We start from the raw sequence: 21,682 nt of genomic DNA on the forward strand, positions 1-21,682 counted from the left end.
GGGGGTGAATTACTCCTTTAAGTCAGTACCTGAGTCCATATTTGAATTTTTTTGAATATATATATTTTTGGATTTACCAGACTGTAAACCACAAACTAGTCATTATTAATCTGTTAAATTGTTAATGCAATCCCCCCTCATTTTGTTTAATTGTAGGTTTTAATGTTATCTGCTCCCTTTGTCTGCTGAATATTGCTTATACGGACTTAAGACTGTTGTTCCACAAACTGCTGGAGATATACTGTTTTTCCACTTTCCATAAGTATTATGTCTTATAATTCCTAATATATAGACTATGAGTTAAGTAAAAATATCTAACTCAACAAAATGAGGGGGGAGTACATTAAGACTTTAAGAAATTAAAAACTTTTAGTTTGTGGTTTACAGTCTGGTAAATAAAATAAAAATTATCCAACATTTTTAAATACGGACCTAAGGCCCATTCCCACTGGGCCAGATAACAGATAAAAAAATCTCTTTCTCCAGATATTTTTCCATTCAAAGTGGATGGTAGATACAGATACAATAAATATCTGCCACAGATATTTCTTTTATCTGAATCTACCTCTCGTGTCCTTAAGGCGTGTTACAACCATCTTTCAGGGGTCTTTACTGACATCTTTAATATGTCCCTGTCATTGTGTGTGGTGCCATTGTGTTTTAAGGAAACCATAATTGTGCCCATAGCAAAGAAAAAACCTGTTGCCTGTCTCAATGATTATCGTCCTGTCGCTTTGACCTCTGTTCTTATGAAGTGTCTGGAAAACTGGTTATATCACATATAACACATATTATCCCTGCTACTACTGATCCACTACAGTTTGCTTACTGTTCTAATAGATCAGTCGATGATGCTATTTCACTCGCATTACACATTGCCTTGGAACATCTCGAAAACAAGAACTCCTATATCAGACTACTGTTTATCGATTATAGCTCTGCGTTTAACACTATTGTACCATCTAAGCTGGTGTTGAAACTTAGGGGTCTTGGTCTCTGTAACTGACTGTTTGTCATACTCAGAACATCATGAAAGATAGCAGCCATCCCGCCCATTCCCTGTTCTCACTCCTCCCATCCAAAAAACGTTACCAGAGCATCAAATCGCAGACCACTCGTTTCAGTAATAGTTTGTTTTGCCCAGGCAGTCAGGTTGCTCAACGAAGGGATGAAAGTGAAACATAGGTAAACATGGGCACTGTATGCATTTTTAAACTGTACACTGTATGGTATTGTCATTGTTGGGACTTGTCTTGTGTGGCCTGCATGGTATGTGGGTCCACACTCTTGTCGGTCACTGTGACCGTGTCTTTGTGTAATAAGGCTGAGAGTGCTCCTAGCACAAGCATTTCATTGTATCTGTACCTGTATGGATATGTGTGACAATAAAACTGAACCTGAACCTGATCCTGATATTCACATAATACAGTACATAATAAAACAGAATTGATCAAAATTAATCTGATAAATGTATCTTACCGTAGAATCTCCAGCCTGCAGTGCAGACTCTTCAGTCCTTCACAGAGCAGCTCCAGTAGTCCTGAGCGGTGCAGGTTGTTTTCACTGAGGTCCAATTCTCTCAAATGGGAAGGATTAGAGCTGAGAGCTGAAGCCACAACTTCAACCTCTGTCCATCTGAGTTTACATCCAACAAGTCTGTAAATGCAGATTAAATAAGATATTATAAAAAAAACAAATTATACGTAATTCACTGTCATGGGAGTTAAATGAAAGATCTACTATCTAGTTATCCAGACATAAACAGTATTTTTAGCAGAGCGGAGTGTGGAACAGACGACACCCCTTGATAGCACAGAATGACTGTACAGAGAAAGATAACAATTTTTATATGAAAGCTTCCACCCAGCAGTTGAAGGAGTGAAATGAAGACTGAACTACATTGTATATTTACTGCCTAAACTGTGTAAAAGCTTTACAAACAAGCTGCTAGAGACCAGCATTCAGTCTCTCTATTTCTCATCCCTGTCTGCTGGGCCACAGCTGCAGGCTTTGATCTGGCTTCGAGGCGGAGTTCGCTTTTCCCTAATATTATAACATTTCATAAGCTACAATATGGAGGTTATGTGAAGAGACAAGAGACGGAACCAGGAAATGACAGTGATGATCCCACCAGCTGGACAGTTGAGTTATAAGAATGATGAAACCACTCCTCATTGATAAGTGGTGGGACTATTACATTTACTGTAGTCTGCCTACGTAATATTGGACCAAAGGTACATAGATAACAAATATCCAAAAAGGTGCAGATAGTTTTTTTTTTTTTTTTTTTCTTTTTTGTCAACTCCACAAAAGAGAAAAAAGCAGCTCCAAACATGTTAGCAAACATATGCACAGATATAAGTTTTATGGTTTTATGTCCCTTTAACGGAGTAAAGGAGCTCAACTAGTGAAGTGTGGAAATTAATAAAATGATTAAATCTTGGACAAACACAAGTTGTCCATAGAGATATTCAGCTTTACTACAGCAATGGTGTACTCCCCCCCCCCCCCCCTCCATTGTGGATATTTTGGTACCAAGTACATGTCTGTATCTATTTCAGTTCTTGAGATACAGCATATATGTCCACCTGAGTAAAAGTACCTATATGCTGTATCTCAAGAACTGTAATAGATACAGACACATACTTGGTACCAAAATATCCGCAATGCTTTATATTGTATATTCAACCTATCCTTTATATTCAACTTTAATATGTTTATGGGTCTTAAAATCAATGCATTTAGAGTTATAAGGGAAAATACATGTTTTCGGACGGGCATCTTGGATTTCGGAGGCCGCCATCTTGGAATTTCAAATGGCCAGCGGTATTTTTGAAAAGAGTGGGATTTGAAGAGTACATGTACCAAATGTCATGCTTGCATCACCAAGTGAACGGTTCTTCACTTATTAAAAACAAACAAAGCTGATTTCTTCAGACAGGACTCTTCTTCTGCTGAACCCTCAAAGCAGAAGCTTCTCAAGGAGGACTGTCAGTACAACCCTAAGTGAAAATGTCCAAATTGGGCCCAAGTGTCAATATGTTTGTGGCCAGCATTACTTTTCAGCACTTCTATATAAACCCTCTTGGGTATGAAGTTCACCAGAGCTTCACAGGTTGCCACTGGAACCCTCTTCCAATCCTCCATGACGACATCACGGAGCTGGTGGATGTTAGAGACCTTGCACTCCTCCACCTTCCATTTGAGGATGCCCCACAGATGCACAATAGGGTTTAGGTCTGGAGACATGCTTGGCCAGTCCATCACTTTTACCCTCAGCTCCTTTATTAACTCATTCTTTTTTTCCAAAAGCCCTGGGTGCCAATGATGGTTTATGACGGTTTTTGTGTTTTTTGTATATATAAAAAAAAAAAAAAAAAAAATTTTTTTAAAGATGTCAAAATGACCTGAGATCAGAGAGATGCTTTTCTCTGTTTGTGTGTTCGCTCCCTGGTTTAGCTGATTGAGAAATTGTGTGTTCATGTGTGTTCATTCTAGTGGATGGACACTTTTTTTCATTCAAACAGCTCTATCTCTGGAACCATTTGTCTGATTGACAAAATTATTTTTGCCACTGAATCACAACAACTGTGTCTGTTTTTGATAGTAAAGACAAACATACACAATCGTGGCACAGCTACCTTGGAGCCATTTTGTCATTTGGCACAGAATGAGTTAAGGCAACGTCGTCTTGGAGGTGTGTTTGGGGTCATTATCATGTTGGAATACTGCCCTGCGGCCCAGTTTCCGAAGGGAGGGGATCATGTTCTCCCTCAATGAACTGTTAGGCTGTATTGCTACATAAACTTTGCTTCATTTGAAAGATCTATTGATAGTAAGTAAGAAACAAAAAGTTCTCCGCGTGTCACTTGCATAATCTTTGTCACCAGCCAGAAATGTATTTAATGGGAATAACAAAAAAAAGAAAATCTTGTGCTGCTGTTTTTGCATCTGACACAAGTATTGGTGCCTTAGTATACTCATATGCAAATTTAGATCATGTAATGTAGCAAATTTGTTGAAGGAAACGCTTCAATGTAAGTGATTGTCAGTGACTGTAATTTTGTTATAATGACAAGTAAACTTGGTGTCTATTTCATGGTTTCACATCAAGAGAAACTCAATGGAATACTTATCTTCATGATTGGGTGTGTCTGGATCTATAATTTACATATTTCCAAGATGGACACCACCCGAAAATGAGCTTTACTATGACTTTTACAGTGACAGCTGGCTGTTATGACAAAAGCAATATGAACACATTAGGTCAGTTTTACCTCAGATTCTATCAAGAGTTGTGGGGATGATTGTGGAGAAAAATCTGAGAAAACGTACATACAGCTAAATGTATCTTAAAGATGACATTTTTAATTCATCACGTTGTGAACCACCTACTCCCAAGTGTTTCTTGTCAGCAAGCAAAGGCAGACAGAAGTCCAGGTCTCCTGAGCACTGGGAAGTTGGAGATTCTAGAGACTTCATCAGATGGCCTGGCTGAAGACCTTTTACTTGTGTGGCACCTACTGTAGGTAGAATAGCTTCCAACATCACAGTTGTTGAATTCTCCTCCAGATGCAGATGCTGGTTTACCTGGCTTTTCAGCATTCTGTGTAAACTTTCGCCCACAGGCTAGCATTATTGGTTGCCTTCCACTCATCCCAGCATCACCAACTGATCCTTCTGTCCTCAAAAAAGAGATGAAACGACTCTTCACTACATAAGTACACCATTATCACTGGAGATCAGGCAACACCAAGATGAGTTTGGCAATGCAGTCCTGTTGCTGGGAGTCTTCCACCAAGCTCACAACTACTGAATATGAAGGCTATTTGCAAGATTATCAGGCATGGCAGGGGCAGATGATCTGCTTGTTGCAGTCTTTGTCGAGAAGGAACTGTCAAGAAGATGTTAGTTGAAAAGACATAATACTACCAAACTTTACATGCCCTCAAAGTCCTGTTTGAAAAAGAGATAACTGTCAGAAGTTAGAAATGACGAGGCATCCAGAGATGGCAGTCTTAGGAGATCAGCTGCTGCTTTTCAGGAATCATTCAATGGGCAATCAACTGCAGTCCTCTGGGAAACCTTCCTGGAGATGTCAGATATTCTCCAAAGGTTTATCTACTACGAGCGGGATGGTGACTGGACAGGACATCTCTGTGAATCAGCAAGAATGCTACCCTACCTCACTTCAGTAGGCCACTACAAGTACGGGCAGCAATATTTACATTTGCCTTAGATGAAGAAATTACCGGAAACAGCTTCAGAGGTACATGAAGCACTGATGGCTGGTGTATTTGTTGGCTGACAAGCAGATGACAGCCACAACAGTAGTGTTTCTTTTGACATGCTACTGGAACAGACATATAATGCTGATGCCAAGGAAGCAAGCGGTCTGGATGGCATTACACTCAGCCCTGTCTCTGCAGAGCTCAAGTCTATGCTTCACCTCCACCCCTCCAACCCACACCATGTCAGCAGTGGACACTAACCCATCTACAGTGACCACATCATCCTTGCTCAACATATCTACAGGACAGTGTGCTGATTCCACAGTCAAGTGTTTTGCATGTTGTTCACTATAGTTGAAGACAAGCAAACCTGTACAGTATGTCTGCAAGACTGTCTTGTACTGATTTATTTCAGTGCCAGAACAGGTCGGAAACGGATTGCCAGAACTGTGAGAATGTCTCAAAAGAAACAAGCTTTATGGGATGATGACTCTGATTAAGCAAGGGTCATTCATCACCATGCTGGCTTTTGGTGGAGATTTATGTTGATATATCTTTTTGCCACAGCCTTACTAAATGACAATAATATATACCAGAAACACATAGAGAGCAAGCCCTGAATTTCCATAACATGTGTGTAACTCTGAGAACCATTTGGTTCCATTTGTACAATCTCAGAGTTAATTTCCATAACATGTGTGTAACTCTGAGAACCATTTGGTTCCATTTGTACAATCTCAGAGTTAAGGGCATACTAGTACTGGTTGGACTCCTAATATGCCAAAATGTCACAATGTCCATAGATATTCTGAAGAAAACCTGTCGACTTCGAATTCAGTAATTGGGTCTTATAATCAAAAACAAGACATTATAAGATATCAAATCAGCCACTGACACATTTTGTCCGTAGTACAGACATATTGGGGCGGCATAGCTCAGGGGTAGAGAAACCGTTATTAGAGCATGAAGGGTCCCTGAAGGGTTCCCAGTTTGAATCCGGGCTCCCCTGAGTTAATGTCGAAGGGTCCTTGGGCAAGACTCTGAACCCCACATTGCTCCCGGTGAGCTGGTTGGTGCCGTGCATGGTTTCCTCTGCCACCGGTGTATGAATGTGTGCGTGAATGGGTGAATGTAATGCACAATCTCTGTAAAGCGCTTTGGATAAAAGCGCTATATAAATGCACCATTTACCATTTACATATTATTGATGACCCCTGGATGAAAGTGATAGGGATGAGTAATATACGCACAGTGAGGTACAGTACAGTAAGATACAGTACAGTACGGTATAGTACAGTAAGGTACAGTACAGTAAGATACATTACAGTGTGGTACAGTACATTAAGGTACAGCACATTAAGGTACAGTACAGTAAGGTACAGTACAGTGTGGTACAGCACAGTAAGGTACAGTACAGTAAGGTACAGTACAGTAAGGTACAGTAGAGTATGGTACAGTAAGGTACAGTACAGTAAGGTACAGTATGGTACAGTACAGTAAGGTACAGTACAGTACACACACACACACACACACACACACACACACACACACACACACACACACACACACACACACACACACACACACACCGTTCAAGAACGGTGTGTGTGTGAAGAACCGTTCACTTGGTGATGCAAGCATGATATTTGGTATATGTACTCTTCAAATCCCACTCTTTTCAAAAATACCGCTGGTCACGTGAAATTCCTAGATGGCGGCCTCCGAAAACCCCGATTTCCGTCCGAAAACATGTATTTTCCTTTATAACTCTAAATGCATTGATTTTAAGACCAATATGTGGCTGTATCTATTACAGTTCTTGAGATACAGCATATAGGTACTTTTACAGGCTCAGGTGTACCTATATGCTGTATCTCAAGAACTGTAATAGATACAGACATGTACATTAAGGTACAGTACAGTAAGGTGTATTATTGTGTATTATTACCCCCCTCCTGCCACCCCACCCCTCTCTACCCTTTCCCTTGTCTGTCTCACCCTCCCTCCCCCCCCCCCCCTTTCCCTTGTCTCTCCCTCTCTCCCCCCCTTCTTCCTCCTGTAAGCTTATAGATCTGATGGCTTTGAACGTGTACTACAGTGTGCTTTCACCACAGTGAAGCTGGTTTAACGTTGGATATTATTATTCTGTCTTTTATGGCGTTAAACAGGGAACAATGCAAATGATGACCACATGAAGGCTCATTTGATTTGGTGGAATTCATCATCTGATGAACCTGAGATGCTCAAGGCTTTACACAGACGGTCTTGAATCAGACGTGGCTCTTTATTTAGAAGCAAACCTATAGTAAAAAATATAGCAGAAATGTAAAGATCTGAGTGAAAGAGACCCATTGAAAATAATAATGATCTGGTCCTTTTTGAGCTGTGCTAACCGCTCCTACATTTGGCTTTGTGTCTGTCCGTCTGAAGGTTGTAATTAAAATGCACAGCTCACTTCACACTGGGTGTGATTTTTAAGTTACACTACTGAGTGTCAGTAGTGGGCAGCCAGTGTCAGTGGGTTCAAACCACTGGTCTGGTGGGTTCAACCAGTGTCAGTGGGTTCAAACCACTGGTCTGGTGGGTTCAACCAGTGTCAAGGGTTCAAACCACTGGTCTGGTGGGTTCAACCAGCAGGGATTTTAGACTCTTGGTTTAGTTAGTTTGGTTGCTATAAGCAACACACTATTGTATTCACTCAGAGAATGTTTAACAGCAAAGTGAAGCTGTGTTTTATAAACTTTCTGTGTAATGTTATCCAGGTTGGACGGCTAACAACAGAAAGGTGAAGCTTTTCGTCATGCTTCACTTGACATCACTATCACTATATATATATATATATATATATATATATATATATATATATATATATATATATATATACACACACACACTGTAATGGCAGATTGACTCTAGGATGTTTCTATTCACATGACTACTAACCGAGCCTTTCTGCAGTTCCTCACAGCTGGGAACAGTCTCCCTCGCCCCTCCTCTGATGTGTTGTATTTGTCCAGGTCCAACTCATCCAGAACCTCTTCTGTCATCTGCAGCATGAAGGCCAGAGCTGAACACTGGGATGGAGACAGTTTTGTATTTGATCTGTCCCCTGACTCCAGGTACTGTTGGATCTCCTGAAGTACTGAGTGGTCGTTCATTTCCATCAAACAGTGGAAGATGTTGATCATTCTCTCGGGAGAGTAATTATAGGTGGTCATCTCCTTCAGGTTGTTGATGACTCCCTGGATGCTCTCTGGACTGTTATCTGTCTGACTCAATAGACCTCCTAACAGACTCTGGTTGGACTCCAGTAAGAGGCCATGAAGGAAGCGGACAAAGAGGTCCAGATGGCCATTTATACTCTTCTGGGATTTTACCATGACTCTCTTCAGGAAGTCTTCCAGGGTCAGCAAGGGTCCTTCTCCTCCCAGGAATGTCTCCAGTACCTTCATGTTCTTCTGTGTGAAACAGTGGAACAGGTAGACTGCAGCCATAAACTCCTGGATGCTCAGATGAACAAAGCTGTAGACCTTTCTCTCAGATTGAACAGTCTCTTCTTTGAAGATCTCTGTGCACACTCCTGAGTACAGTGAGGCTTCTTTCACATCAAGGCCACACTCTTCCAGGTCTTCTTGGTAGAACATGACACTGCCTTTCTCCAGATGTTCAAACGCCAGCCTGCCCAGCTTCAGAAGAACCTCCCTGTCCTTCTCCATGAGCTGCTGTTGATTCACATCATGACTCTCAACATACTTCTTCCACTTCCTCTTTGTCTGGACCGACAGGAAGTGGATGTACATCTGAGTCTGGGTCGTGGGCAGCTGTTCTGTCTCGTCTGTCTTCAACATGTCCTCCAGAACGGTAGCGGTGATCGAACAGAAGACTGGGATGTGACACATGATGTGGAGGCTCCTTGATGTCTTCATGTGTGAGATGATTTTACTGGCCAGCTTCTCATCACTGAATCTCTTCCTGAAGAACTCCTCCTTCTGGGGGTCTGTGAACCCTCGCACTTCTGTCACTAGGTCAACACGATCAGGAGGGATCTGATTGGCTGCTGCAGGTCTGGTAGTTATCCAGAGGAGGGCTGAGGGGAGCAGATTCCCCTCGATGAGGTTTGTCAACAGCAAGGTCACTGATGATTTTACTGTGACATCAGAAACAATGGCATTCTCTTGGAAGACATGAGAACCAATGCGAATGTTCTCAAATTTCAGCGGAAACCGGCTTTCATCCAGACCATCAAAGATGAAGACAACCTTCCAGACAGCAAGCTGCTCTGCTGTGACCTTCTTTAATTCTGGATGGAAACAGTGGATCAGTGAGAGAAGACTGTGCCGCTCATCTCTGACCAAGTTCAGCTCCCGGAATGAGAGGGGAACCAGGAGAATGACATCTTGATTTTCCAATCCCCTTGCCCAGTCCAGAGTGAACTTACGCACAGAGAATGTTTTTCCAATGCCAGCGATGCCCTTGGTCAGAACTATTCTGATTGGTTTGTCTCTGCCAAGGAGGAGGGGCTTAAAGATGTCACAGCATTTGATTGGTTCGTCATGAAGGGTCTTCTTCTTGGAAGATTTCTCAAGCTGCCAGACCTCATGTTGGGTATTAACCCCTTCACTCTCTCCCGCTGAGATGTAGAGCTCTGTGTAGATGCTGCTGAGGGAGGGCACTTCAGTGACGTATGTCACACGATCAAGACGGTTCAAACCGACCTTATAAACCTTTAAATCGTCCTGTGGACTGACACCTGCTATGAGAAGACAATGAAGACCTTTTAAACATTCAGTTGAATTGACTTTACATCCTTACAGCTGTGTATGCACATTGTTAATTTAACCACTTAAACCCCAGCTTCTGTATTATGGGGAAAACTTTGACAGAAAATAGCAGATCTCCAAGCTGATCTGTAAGCTTGTAGATCTGCTATTTTCAGCAAAGACATTTCATGTTGAGTGAAAACAGAAAATATACTAGTATAGAGCCCTGAGGGTCTCTCCACTAAACAACATAAGGGGTTTAAAGGACAACTTTAGTTTTTTACAACAAGGGTTCATATTTTAGATTGTAATTAAAGAATATAAAAGATGAGTGTTAAAATTATTTAATTTACTTCTTTCTATTGTTTTAGAGATTCTTATTGGGGGCATGCGTACAAGTTGTTAAATGTCATTTTACACAGAATAAGCCCATTCCCAAGATACAACGCAAGCTTTCATGGTTGGATGTGACTTATGGGGGCTAGAAGTGTAGAACTACTGGATTAGTGTGTCTAAAAATATATATTTAGCCACTTGTACGCATGCCCCCATGTGTACGCATGCCCCACATTTTAGCACGGTAAATGCGATAAAACAATAGATCGAAGCAAATGAAAACATTTTAACACTCACTTTTTCTTTTCTCTAATTACAATCTAAAATATGAACCATTGTTGTAAAAAAAACAAAGTTGTCCTTTAAGTGGTTAATACAACAGTGGATCACTGGTTTTTATACAGAGTTGATACATGTTTAGCATAATTATTTAAACATGGATACTGATGACACATTGTGGACATTTAGTCTGACAATGTCTTCTGTCATTTCAAACATTTCAGTTTTTAACTGTGTTAATTAATGTACATTGTGTCCAGTCTTACTTTGTCCACTGCTGGTGTGACTGGGTGTCTTCAGTCCAAGTGTGGTTCTGGATCCCGTGGACGCCTGCTCTGTTACAACACGACCACTCCTCTTCCTCTCTCTGTGGAGACATTAAGACACTATATTACTGTATAATAGTATCTAATATGTACATATAATATAATATGACATAACATCATTGATATGTTCACACTGCATTGTGTTGATGTACAATGATAATCTCCACTCTGTCATGGAACTATTGTATATTCATAAATATTTCATTCATAAATTACAAATATATAATTTGTGCATTTGTCAATTGTTTTGATTGGTTAAGCAAGCCGTTTCCATTGTTGTCCTTACTGACAGGTGAGCCATCTATTTGACAAAACCCCAGTCATCTGTCAAATGACTGCATGTTTCATGATCACACTTTTAAAGTTCCTGTTTTCTTCTTTGGTTCTGTTTATTTGTACAACCAAAGTAGAACTAGTTATATATATATATAATTTCTTTGTTAAAGTTCACAGAGATCAGTGATCTTACTTTGTGTTTGAAGGTCCAGGTTCATTACTGAATTTCATAGGGTGACCCATAGACTGATCACTCTTCATAGACACACAGCTGGGTGTTGGAGACTCTGCTCTGTGGTGAACACTTCTGGAATCACACAAATGTTTTTGAAATTATCATTTGAGTTGAAATACATTTTGCTGCTCAGACATTCATAATAATAATTTACAGTGTGGTTGCGGAAAAGGGTTTTCTGTACAGTATGTCTGTCCCCTCCAAAGTAGACCATGCTTTTCCTGCATAGACCACTGGACTGTGAACCTCTCTACCCACTGTGTTAACTGTAGCCTTATAGTTTCTGACAGAAAGATAACTGTAGCCCTTATAGTTTCTGACAGAAAGATAACTGTAGCCCTTATAGTTTCTGACAGAAAGATAACTGTAGCCCTTGTAGTTTCTGACACAAAGATAACTGTAGCCCTTATAGTTTCTGACAGAAAGATAACTGTAGCCTTATAGTTTCTGACACAAAGATAACTGTAGCCTTATAGTTTCTGACAGAAAGATAACTGTAGCCCTTATAGTTTCTGACAGAAAGATAACTGTAGCCCTTATAGTTTCTGACAGAAAGATAACTGTAGCCCTTATAGTTTCTGACTGGGAGCCCCTCAGTTAAATGGGAGCCCCTCACCCTTTTTCATTCATGTTAATGAGACATTTTAATTCACCAATACATTTATATTAATTACACTATGAAACATATCACTTAGTAAAATGTTGGGGTTGCTATAGATATAAAGGTGTTTAAAGGTGTTGTATGGGGTCAGTGTGTACATATAGAATGTGTATTAAACACAGTGTTGGGAAGAACGCCGTTACGTTACGTTACGTTACGTTACGTAATGAAACTACTTTTCTCGGTAACTAATAACGTAACTCGTTACCTTTCCCATTTCAATAACGCCGTTCTAGTTACCGTGGTTTTAAGTGGCAAGTTACTTTCAGAGGTCCAATCTCCGCAGCGGAGAGCAGACTGTGAGAACGGCAGCGGTCAGCGGAGCCTCCCCTCCCCTGCCCTGTCATAAACTTCCCCTGCATGCCTGCATGTGTCTGTGGTAAATCTCACAGTAGAGTGAAAGGCATGCCTGGTCTAGCACACTAACTTGATGTGCTGTAGAGGAGCAATGATTGGTTGACCTAGCTTAAACCTTCAGGCTAAGCCAATCAGAGACGGCCTTGGGCGGGTCTTAAAAAATACACACACACTCGAAGCCAGCGCACACACACTGTGTCACATAAACAGTGAAGAGAAGAGACACGGAGGAGAGTTTTAGTGTCTCCAAATGCTGACGAGATCTCGAGACAACAGCAGCTTTGCAACTTGGAAACATTATTTTAACTTTGTGGAGATAAATGGCGCTAGAATCTACTCCACCAAAATCGCCACAGCATGTCAGATTGATTGCCAAGCCACGTAATGCAAGTGCTAGCTAGATTAGCCCCATAAAGAATCTCACCCGTCGCTGCGTCCAGGTCCTGTTGTGCTCCGACGCAGCGACGGGTGAGGTTCTATATGGGGCTATAGCTAGATATGAAACATGCTTGATCAACAATGCTTTCCATCGCAACCTTTGAGTAGAACTAGTCAGTGTGCACAGCACAAAGTTCACAACTTGGTTTGAAAAAGGCTACAATGATTATATTCCTGTCAACATTTCTAAACATATCTTTAGCTTTATTGTTCCACTGCATTTCTATGCATAATAATTGCTACAATGACAGGGAGTTGTCTTTTTTCTTTATAAGGTCATTATTGAAGCCCCCTTGCTTTTTGGCAACGTTTTTTAAATCATTTTTTAGAAAAATGTTATAATTAGTTTTCCTGTTCTTTTTTCACATTAACATCACCATTAAATCCTATTGTTTAGTATTACAATGCCATTGGCCACGATATTTGCATATAAATACCCCCCACAGAGAATGACATTCACACTTCCCAGAGAAGTTGAAATTCCAGCTTCTGGTTGAACAACATCTCACTTCTTAACTGAAGCTATTCCTCACTAAAATGCGAATTAGAACATGATTTATGATTTATGGCTATAAAACATTACAAAAACTTTTTAATTTTTTTTAAATTACATTTTCCTGTGATTAGGACTCCTACAACACCATCTGATTTTTTTTTGGGGGCCAGTAGAAATTAATTCGGGCCTTGCAGGGCAAAAAAATAAAAAATAAAAGTGTAACTGACTTTTTCCAAAGTGTAACTGACTTTTTCCAAAATGCTTCGTTTTGATTATATATATTTTTTAAAGTAAAGTAAGGTAACTAGTAACAAGTTACTTTTATAATTTAGTAACTAGTAACGTAACAAGTTACTTTTTCAGAGCAGTAACTAGTAAAGTAATAAGTTACTTTTTTAAAGTAACTTGCCCAACACTGATTAAACAGTATCACTGTGGGGCAGAGTCCTGCACAGGTCCAATTGTGACAACCCGCGCCCCCCCTAGCCTGTCATTAATCAGATCTGTGGACTGACCTGTTACCCGTCATTATATAAAAGTCTAAACCAGATCCGCCTCGCCTGTCAAAAAAGAACCCGTCGCCCGCCCCGCTACCCGTGATTACATGCCGTAAAGTAAATAGCCTACAGCTGTGCGTGCTTCCAAATGGCATCGCATTGTCCCTGCATGCTGTCCTCAGTGTTTGCGACACAATACAGTAGGCTATTTACACAAACGCCAGGTCGGCTGCCACTCTTAATCCTTTTAGACAACCTTAGACCAACGTGCTGATGTCTAGTGTGTGCTGTGGTTGTCTGTCTGTGTCTGCCCACTGTGTGCGCTCCACGTTGTTTAATGTTTAGGTGGAAACAGTGCTGTATGCATGTCGCGGTTCTGTACTGCTGCTCAATGTGTGCGCTCCTATGACGTTCTTTAGGCTGAAACAGTTGTCTGATTTTAAAATGTCGCCCGCCCGTGTTTAGTCACGCACCGCCCGTCTGACCGTTTTCACCCCTCACGCGGTCTGACCCGCGTTTGACCCGTTGCAGGACTCTGCTGTGGGGTCAGTCTGTACATATAGAATACTTAAAAAAGTAAAGTGATTACAGTAACAGAGGCTGCCCGATATTCACATTATTTTCTTTAGTTTTCTTTTCTTTTCTTTTCTTTTCCATTGTAGGATGGGTGTGTGGGTCGTAGCAATATCTCAGCCTCAATAACCATTCACCAGTAAGACGCCTAAGGGCGACACGCGGTCGGGCCATGTCTTGGCCATCTGGCAGTGATGTATATCGGACCAGTTACCCATATATGGAGACCCCTGGTACCCATATATGGAGATCCATTTACTGAGACCCCAAACATGCTTACTCAGTTATTTGTTATGTGAAAGTCCTATGACATCTGAAATCATACATACAATCCCTTTTATGCCCATATATGGAGATCCCCATCTGTAGAACCAGCCACACAGATATGGGCTGTCTTCCTCCCATATGGGCATTCCCATATGAAGTCCTGTTAGATATGGGCTTAATATTGGGGATTCATATCAGGGATCTCCATATATGGGCATACAAGGGATTCTGTTATTGTTGTTCCCCTCAGATGTTTTTTTTTTCAAAGTTGATCCCAGTAATAGCCTTTAAAAGACAAAGCGTCTGCACACACTGTAGCCCAAAGGGCCAATATTTATTTTAGACAGAGGGAAAGTTGATTCCATGCCAAAGTGCCAGGGCTCACCCAGCAGTCTGCTGTCACCCAGACAGATGCGTGCACACGCCCGTGTGGCACGTGCATGTGCCCAACTGCCCATGCTCGCTTCTTGCCATTAGGGTCTTACTGGTATTGTATAGGAGGATTGACATACTGTGTGTGTGGAGGTCCAGGTTCACTGAAGTCAGGAGCTTGTCCTTTAGACGCGTCACTCTTCATAGACACACAGCCGGGTGTTGGAGACTCTGCTCTGTGGATGTGATGTTTGTCAGCTTCCTCCTTCTTGCTCTCCATGTTGCTCTTTATTAAACCTTACAGTCAATAAAATACATCAGAAAACACAACATGCTAGAGATGCATGGCATTAACCAGCATCCTTTATTGTAGCCTTTCAGCCATTTGAACAGTGCCTTTTAACACACACACACACACACACACACACACACACACACACACACACACACACACACACACACACACACACACACACACACACACACACACATAGAAAACTGCATTGATTGGGTGGGCAGGATGCCCTCGATCCCCCCATGGCCTATGGTCACTATTGTAACTAATTACTGTTTTAATTCAACAACATCTTACAATTAATTACTGAGGTTGTTTATCAATCAGTGATCTACTGTCTCTCTGAGAGAATCCCTCTTTCCCAGGTGTTTCAGCCAGGTGGGTGTGGTTTTGAGGTTAGGGTTAGGAATACAACCACGCCCCCTGGACGAAACACCTGTCACTCAAACCTCAGCACAGCAAGAGACACGACCCTTCCTATTCTACCTCTGATTGGTTTAGGTGTAGACGAGAGTAGACGAGAGGAGTGATGATTGGTTAAGGTATAGGGTCAGGTATCATGGTAAGCCAATCTGAGGCAGAGCTGGGCGGGCCTTGACTTTGTCATCCAGGTGCAAACCAAGGAAAATAGGAAGGAATGGATATCACGTGACAACGGGGATGCGCCATGTCCGGCCATGAAGCTCACCAGGGGTTCCAGAACTCCCACCGGAAGTGCGATGAAATACGGGACACTGATGGAGCCGCGACCTGGCGTTTGCCAACAGGTCTGAGCTGCTTGTGTCTATTGTGCATCTAGCTTAAGGCAAGACCCAGATTCAGAGTGAACATTTTTAACTAAAATCTTTGCTTCTGGGGGTCCCTAGACAAGATGTTTTGAGATGGAGGTTCGCGGTCAAATACATATCATTTTGGGGGTCCTTAACCACTGACATAGGCCGATTCTAGAACATGTCTTCTAAATCCTAACAGTTCACTGAAGAACAAAAAAAAAAGATGTATGTTGCTAATTGCTATCAGTGGTTCTCAAACATTATCATGTCAAGGACCCCCAAAATAATATGTATTTTTAAAGAAAAAATATTTGCTTTTGCAGAAGCAAAGATTTTAGTTAAAAATGTCACTCTAAATGTGGGTCTATTCTGCATCTAGCTTAAGGCCTCAATACCCGTCGGCAAACACCAGGTCGTGATGGAGCTGGCTAGATCTGGGCTGGATCAGCTCATGAACAAACCTGGAAGAAACACTATTTATGAACGACTGAGACCTTTTTCATATAATCTTTTCAGGAATATAAAAGAAAACATATCACAGGTATTTGTACAATCACTTGCTTTTCGATGTGCACAGTACACAATTAAATAATAATAATAACGTTTCTGTCTCCGAAGTATCGCGAGATTTGGTTCACAGACAGGAAACGGTGGATAGTCTCACGATACTTGGCACGTTTAGAAACATACTTTGTGCATTTTAGATGCTATAGTGCTATAAATTGACACGGTGCACAAATCAACACAGCAGAAATAAATGTGTGACATGTCTTCTTTTATTTTCCTGAGCTGAGTATGTTATAAAGGTCTCAATTGTTCAGAAATAGTGTTTATTCATGAGCTTCTCCCACTGACTCCAGTGCAGTCTACCGAACGTCCGGCTGCAGTTTGGCACCCATGGTGCCACGAATCTGCCGGTTGGAATTAGCCCTATTCACGGCCCACCCACTCAGCAACTTCCTGGTGCTGAAGTCACGTTTTGAAGGGTCTAACCCTGCTAAAAGCCCATAGAGATAACACAGAAATCGCAAATGGTTACACCCCACCATTCCGACCCCCCACCATTCCGACCATTGACTTCTATGGTTCGAAATGGCGGGGTGCTCCCTCTTTTCTATGCACATCGCCTTTCCGACCCTAAAACATCTCGATTCAGAAACACCGCCATGAATGGCGGGGTGTCCCCCCGACACCTCCATTCCGACCCTAGCCCTTCTATTTTTGCAATGGCAATGCGCGGCTGCTGCTTCTAAGAGAACCATTCAACTGTGCGTAGAGCGGCAGTTCATAGGGGTGAAAAAAAAGAGTTGTGCACATCTCTCCTCTCTCTCTCTCTTTCTTTCTCTCTCTCCCTCTCTTTAGCACCATTCGCCCTGGATTAACATTACCTGAGGACGTGGGGTAAAGTAATCTTTACCCCACGTCCCCTGTGATTATTATGGCAGATTCGGGCTGGATAAGCCATGTCTGTTGTTCCTTTACTTTTACATTAATCCATTGCGTATAGCATTTTCTATGGACAGAGCTCCAAGGCACACAGCTGCTTGCTGCTTCCAAGTTGTCATGGTCGGCACTGGAAGATGACGTATGTGTTTATTGATTTGCGTGTCGCATGCACAGTGGTGAAAATGTACTCTAATTACTTAAGTAAAAGTAGCAATAAATTCCACAATTTAAAAAGGCCCGCTCTGTGTTCAAAATGTTACCGAGTCTGGTTGATGTGTATTTTGGAAATACTCCAGTAAAGTAACTAAGTACGTTATGTAAGTACTGTATAAGTACACTTGAGTTAGGCTATTTGTACTTAACTTTAGTAAATCCATTTTCCAATATTTAAACTTCTACTACTCCACCAGGCCTACATTTATTTCAAAACTTTAGTTATTGCTTTGTAGATTTTGATTAAGGCCTAATACACAACATACACTAACCACATCAGCTGTAGCCTAAATACATTTTGGCCATTTGAAAATAGCTCACATTGTGAGCTTGTAGATCTGCTATTTTAAAAAGATTTGTATTTAATACCAGACTTCTACTTGTAACAGAGTATATCTAAATTGCAGTAGGCTACTGATACTTTTACTTAAGTAAAGAAGAAAAGTAAAGTATTTCGTCCTATAGTGGCACAAAGTTCTATAGGGCACCCGTTTTCGTGTAGTGCACATTGCTCCATGACGTCCATCATATTGAAGTGGTTTGTTTGGATATCTCCAGTTACATCTCAACTCAAGTCAAAACTAAGTGATGCACGCAGCACAAACCGTCATTGGTGCACCATCAAGACTATAGAGATACAGAATTCTACCTTTAAAGTTCTTCGAGGTCCGAGAAGAGTATGAACATGTGTCTGCATTGCAATATCCAATGTACTGTATACAGTAGGCTATGTGCGCCAGGCCGCCAGCCCTGCAATGCTGTAGCAGCCTGCCTAGTGCCTACCAAAACAATATTGCATCGTCTTTTGGATAATTATATGGAAAGCGAGCGCAGTTTCATCTTTTATGGAATACACAATCCCTCAGTAGTGACTTGAGTACAGTACAGCAGAAGAAGACAGAAGACAACGACTCCAGGTATGAACTCAAACTGTCTGCACTTTCTGTCTGTGAAGAATGCTGTGGAAAGTTGCAATGATCCCGTGTCTGAATTAATATCTGGAGTTTGGGTTTGGGAGGAATGGGGGGGGTCGAAGTGGGGGTTTGTGTTTGTCGAAGTGGGGGTGGGTCGGAATGGAAATCTGTCCCCATTGCAAATTTAATGCAATTTCCGAATAGTAAAGTATAAAATACGGCTAGCATGATCAAGAACACAAGATAGTAAAAGGCACAAAGCATTATAATTTACTTTACCATTCGAAATAATGATTTGTTGGCTTTAAGTCCAGCAATTTCTGTGTTATTTTACCCTTCAAAGCTGACGTCAGCACCAGGAAGTTGCTGAGAAATTTGCTTAGTGGGCGGGCCATGAATAGGGCTTATTGCGAGATAGCAAAAGGGGCGTGGGTGTCTTTACCTCTCTATTTACCTTGGTGCAAACACACACACACACACACACACACACACACACACACACACACATTTTAATTCTTTATTTGAATCCACAAATTACAATTAATTTACAGGGAAACAAATATTAACGGGCTTTGATATTTCATGGACACTTCATGGATATACATAGCACCTTCTTCTCCACACAGACAAACTGCCCATAACTGCTGAAACAGAGCAGTATTGTGACAGCTGTTTGGCCTTGGCCTTTGTCATGCCAGCGATTGCTAGACCACTCTTGGTCAATTTATGTACATGGCCCAGGCTTCCAAATATGAGTATAGAGAAACGACATCTATACCCAAGATCTGTTATGATTTCAAGCAGCGGCTGGTACTTAGAGTGCTTGTCTTGGAAAGCCTGGTCCATGTAGAGGTCGAAAACACAACCCACCTCCAAAATCAGAACCTCTCTGTGTCTGGGGTCAACAAAAACAATATCTGGTGTATTTGGGATGCTAGCAAAGACATCATAAGCACAATCAAACCAATCCGGTAACACTCTGGAGTGTTTATGCATTGCTGCACTAGATGGCACACATTTTCTAAATGCATCGGACACTAAGTCGACAATGCGGTCGTGGCGAGCAATGTATAGATTTTTATATGCACTGCAACCGTTTGTTATGTGTGCGATGGATTCTAGATGTTGTTCAGAATCATGATGGTTAATACAGAGTGGGCTATGGATGTCGGGATACCAGATTGACAGATTGTACTTAGTTGGTAATACTTGCATTCTTGCTTTGATGGTAAACTTTAAAACATCCTCTCCAATAGCAGCATTTTTGTAAATTGAGTGTGAAACAGAATGATCAGCGGAATCAATACAGGCCAACTTTCCCTGCAATCGAAGTCCACGCCAATGTTGTTTGGCCTCAGTCCGTTTCACATTAAGCAGAACCCTTCTAGCTGTATCTCCTTGTAGCCTAATGTCCCCTCCCTGGTGAGTGAGAACGGCTTCCACCGCCACACTGGGGTCTGTAACTAGTCCATCAGAGGTGGGCACTTTAACGTTGTTTTTTGCCCATTTTATCTGGACTCCAGCCCGATGGCAGAGGTCATTGAGATCTGGCCAATCAGACCAGACCCCAAAGCCCTTGGCTTGCGAGTCCAGTTTACCAGAGTCTTTCCTCCTGAAACCCAGAAAGTTGTTCTGGTCTTCAACAGCCAGGGGGACCTTCCTCCTGCGTAGGTCCAGTAGGAGTGATGCCCTGGCCATTTCTCTGACAGTGTCATCATCGTTATTGAGCATGTGCAGTAGGTGGGTTAGCCTTGTTGCTGCATAAATCCACTCTACATTTGGGACCCCCAGGCCCCCTTCGCCATATGAAAGAAAGAGAATGTCTCGTGTGGAGTGTGTGTTTAGGCCAACCCATTTTCTGGCCAGCTGGACAGTTCTGTTTGTCATGTCTCTCAGTGCATTTTGTGAGATGTGTATATTGGCAAAGAGATGTTGTATCTTCGCCAGGGCCACTTCTCTCACAGCCTGGAGCTTCATGACTACGGGGAGGGGAGACAGGTCAATCAGGTTGAGGCGATGGTAAAACTCTGTGGTGAGCTCCTCAACTTGCTCCCCCCACTCACCAGCGATGTTAAACTTATGGCCCAGGTATGGGTACGTCTCATTACGAGAGTACACCCGGATGGGTTGGCCCATTATTAGGAAGGAGGGGGGGCTTGTCTTTCTTGGCCTTGTACCAACGATTGCCGCCACTGCGGCGTTCATGAAGCACGGCACACTTTGTGTGTTTCACCTCCAGCCCGGACCAGTGGAGGAATTCATCTGTGCGTGCCAGCATGTTGGTGATGACATTCTCCTCTCTAGATGACACCTGCACATCGTCGGCATACCCCTGGACGGGGTTTGGGGACCGGATGTGGGGCGGAGCACACTGATGGATCCACTTCATCCATTTTATGGAATACACAATCCCTCAGTAGTGACTTGAGTACAGTACAGCAGAAGAAGACAGAAGACAACGACTCCAGGTATGAACTCAAACTGTCTGCACTTTCTGTCTGTGAAGAATGCTGTGGAAAGTTGCAATGATCCCGTGTCTGAATTAATATCTGGAGTTTGGGTTTGGGAGGAATGGGGGGGGGGGGGGGGGGGGGTCGAAGTGGGGGTTTGTGTTTGTCGAAGTGGGGGTGGGTCGGAATGGAAATCTGTCCCCATTGCAAATTTAATGCAATTTCCGAATAGTAAAGTATAAAATACGGCTAGCATGATCAAGAACACAAGATAGTAAAAGGCACAAAGCATTATAATTTACTTTACCATTCGAAATAATGATTTGTTGGCTTTAAGTCCAGCAATTTCTGTGTTATTTTACCCTTCAAAGCTGACGTCAGCACCAGGAAGTTGCTGAGAAATTTGCTTAGTGGGCGGGCCATGAATAGGGCTTATTGCGAGATAGCAAAAGGGGCGTGGGTGTCTTTACCTCTCTATTTACCTTGG

General features: G+C 42.0%; 1 protein-coding gene across 1 annotated transcript; it reads right to left on the minus strand.

The window, feature by feature from the left end:
- Positions 1–1,475: 1,475 nt before the first annotated feature.
- Positions 1,476–20,881, minus strand: LOC308289874 (protein NLRC3-like; the record flags this gene model as incomplete). The annotated part of the gene is made up of 3 exons (XM_080731642.1): positions 1,476–1,656; positions 8,175–9,890; positions 20,307–20,881. The coding sequence occupies 3 exons, from the start codon at positions 20,879–20,881 to the stop codon at positions 1,476–1,478; spliced, it is 2,472 nt and encodes an 823-aa protein (XP_080587768.1).
- Positions 20,882–21,682: the final 801 nt, after the last annotated feature.

The sequence above is a fragment of the Nannobrachium achirus genome, assembly GCF_963921795.1.
Source record: "Nannobrachium achirus genome assembly, chromosome: 1".
NCBI lineage: Eukaryota > Metazoa > Chordata > Actinopteri > Myctophiformes > Myctophidae > Nannobrachium > Nannobrachium achirus.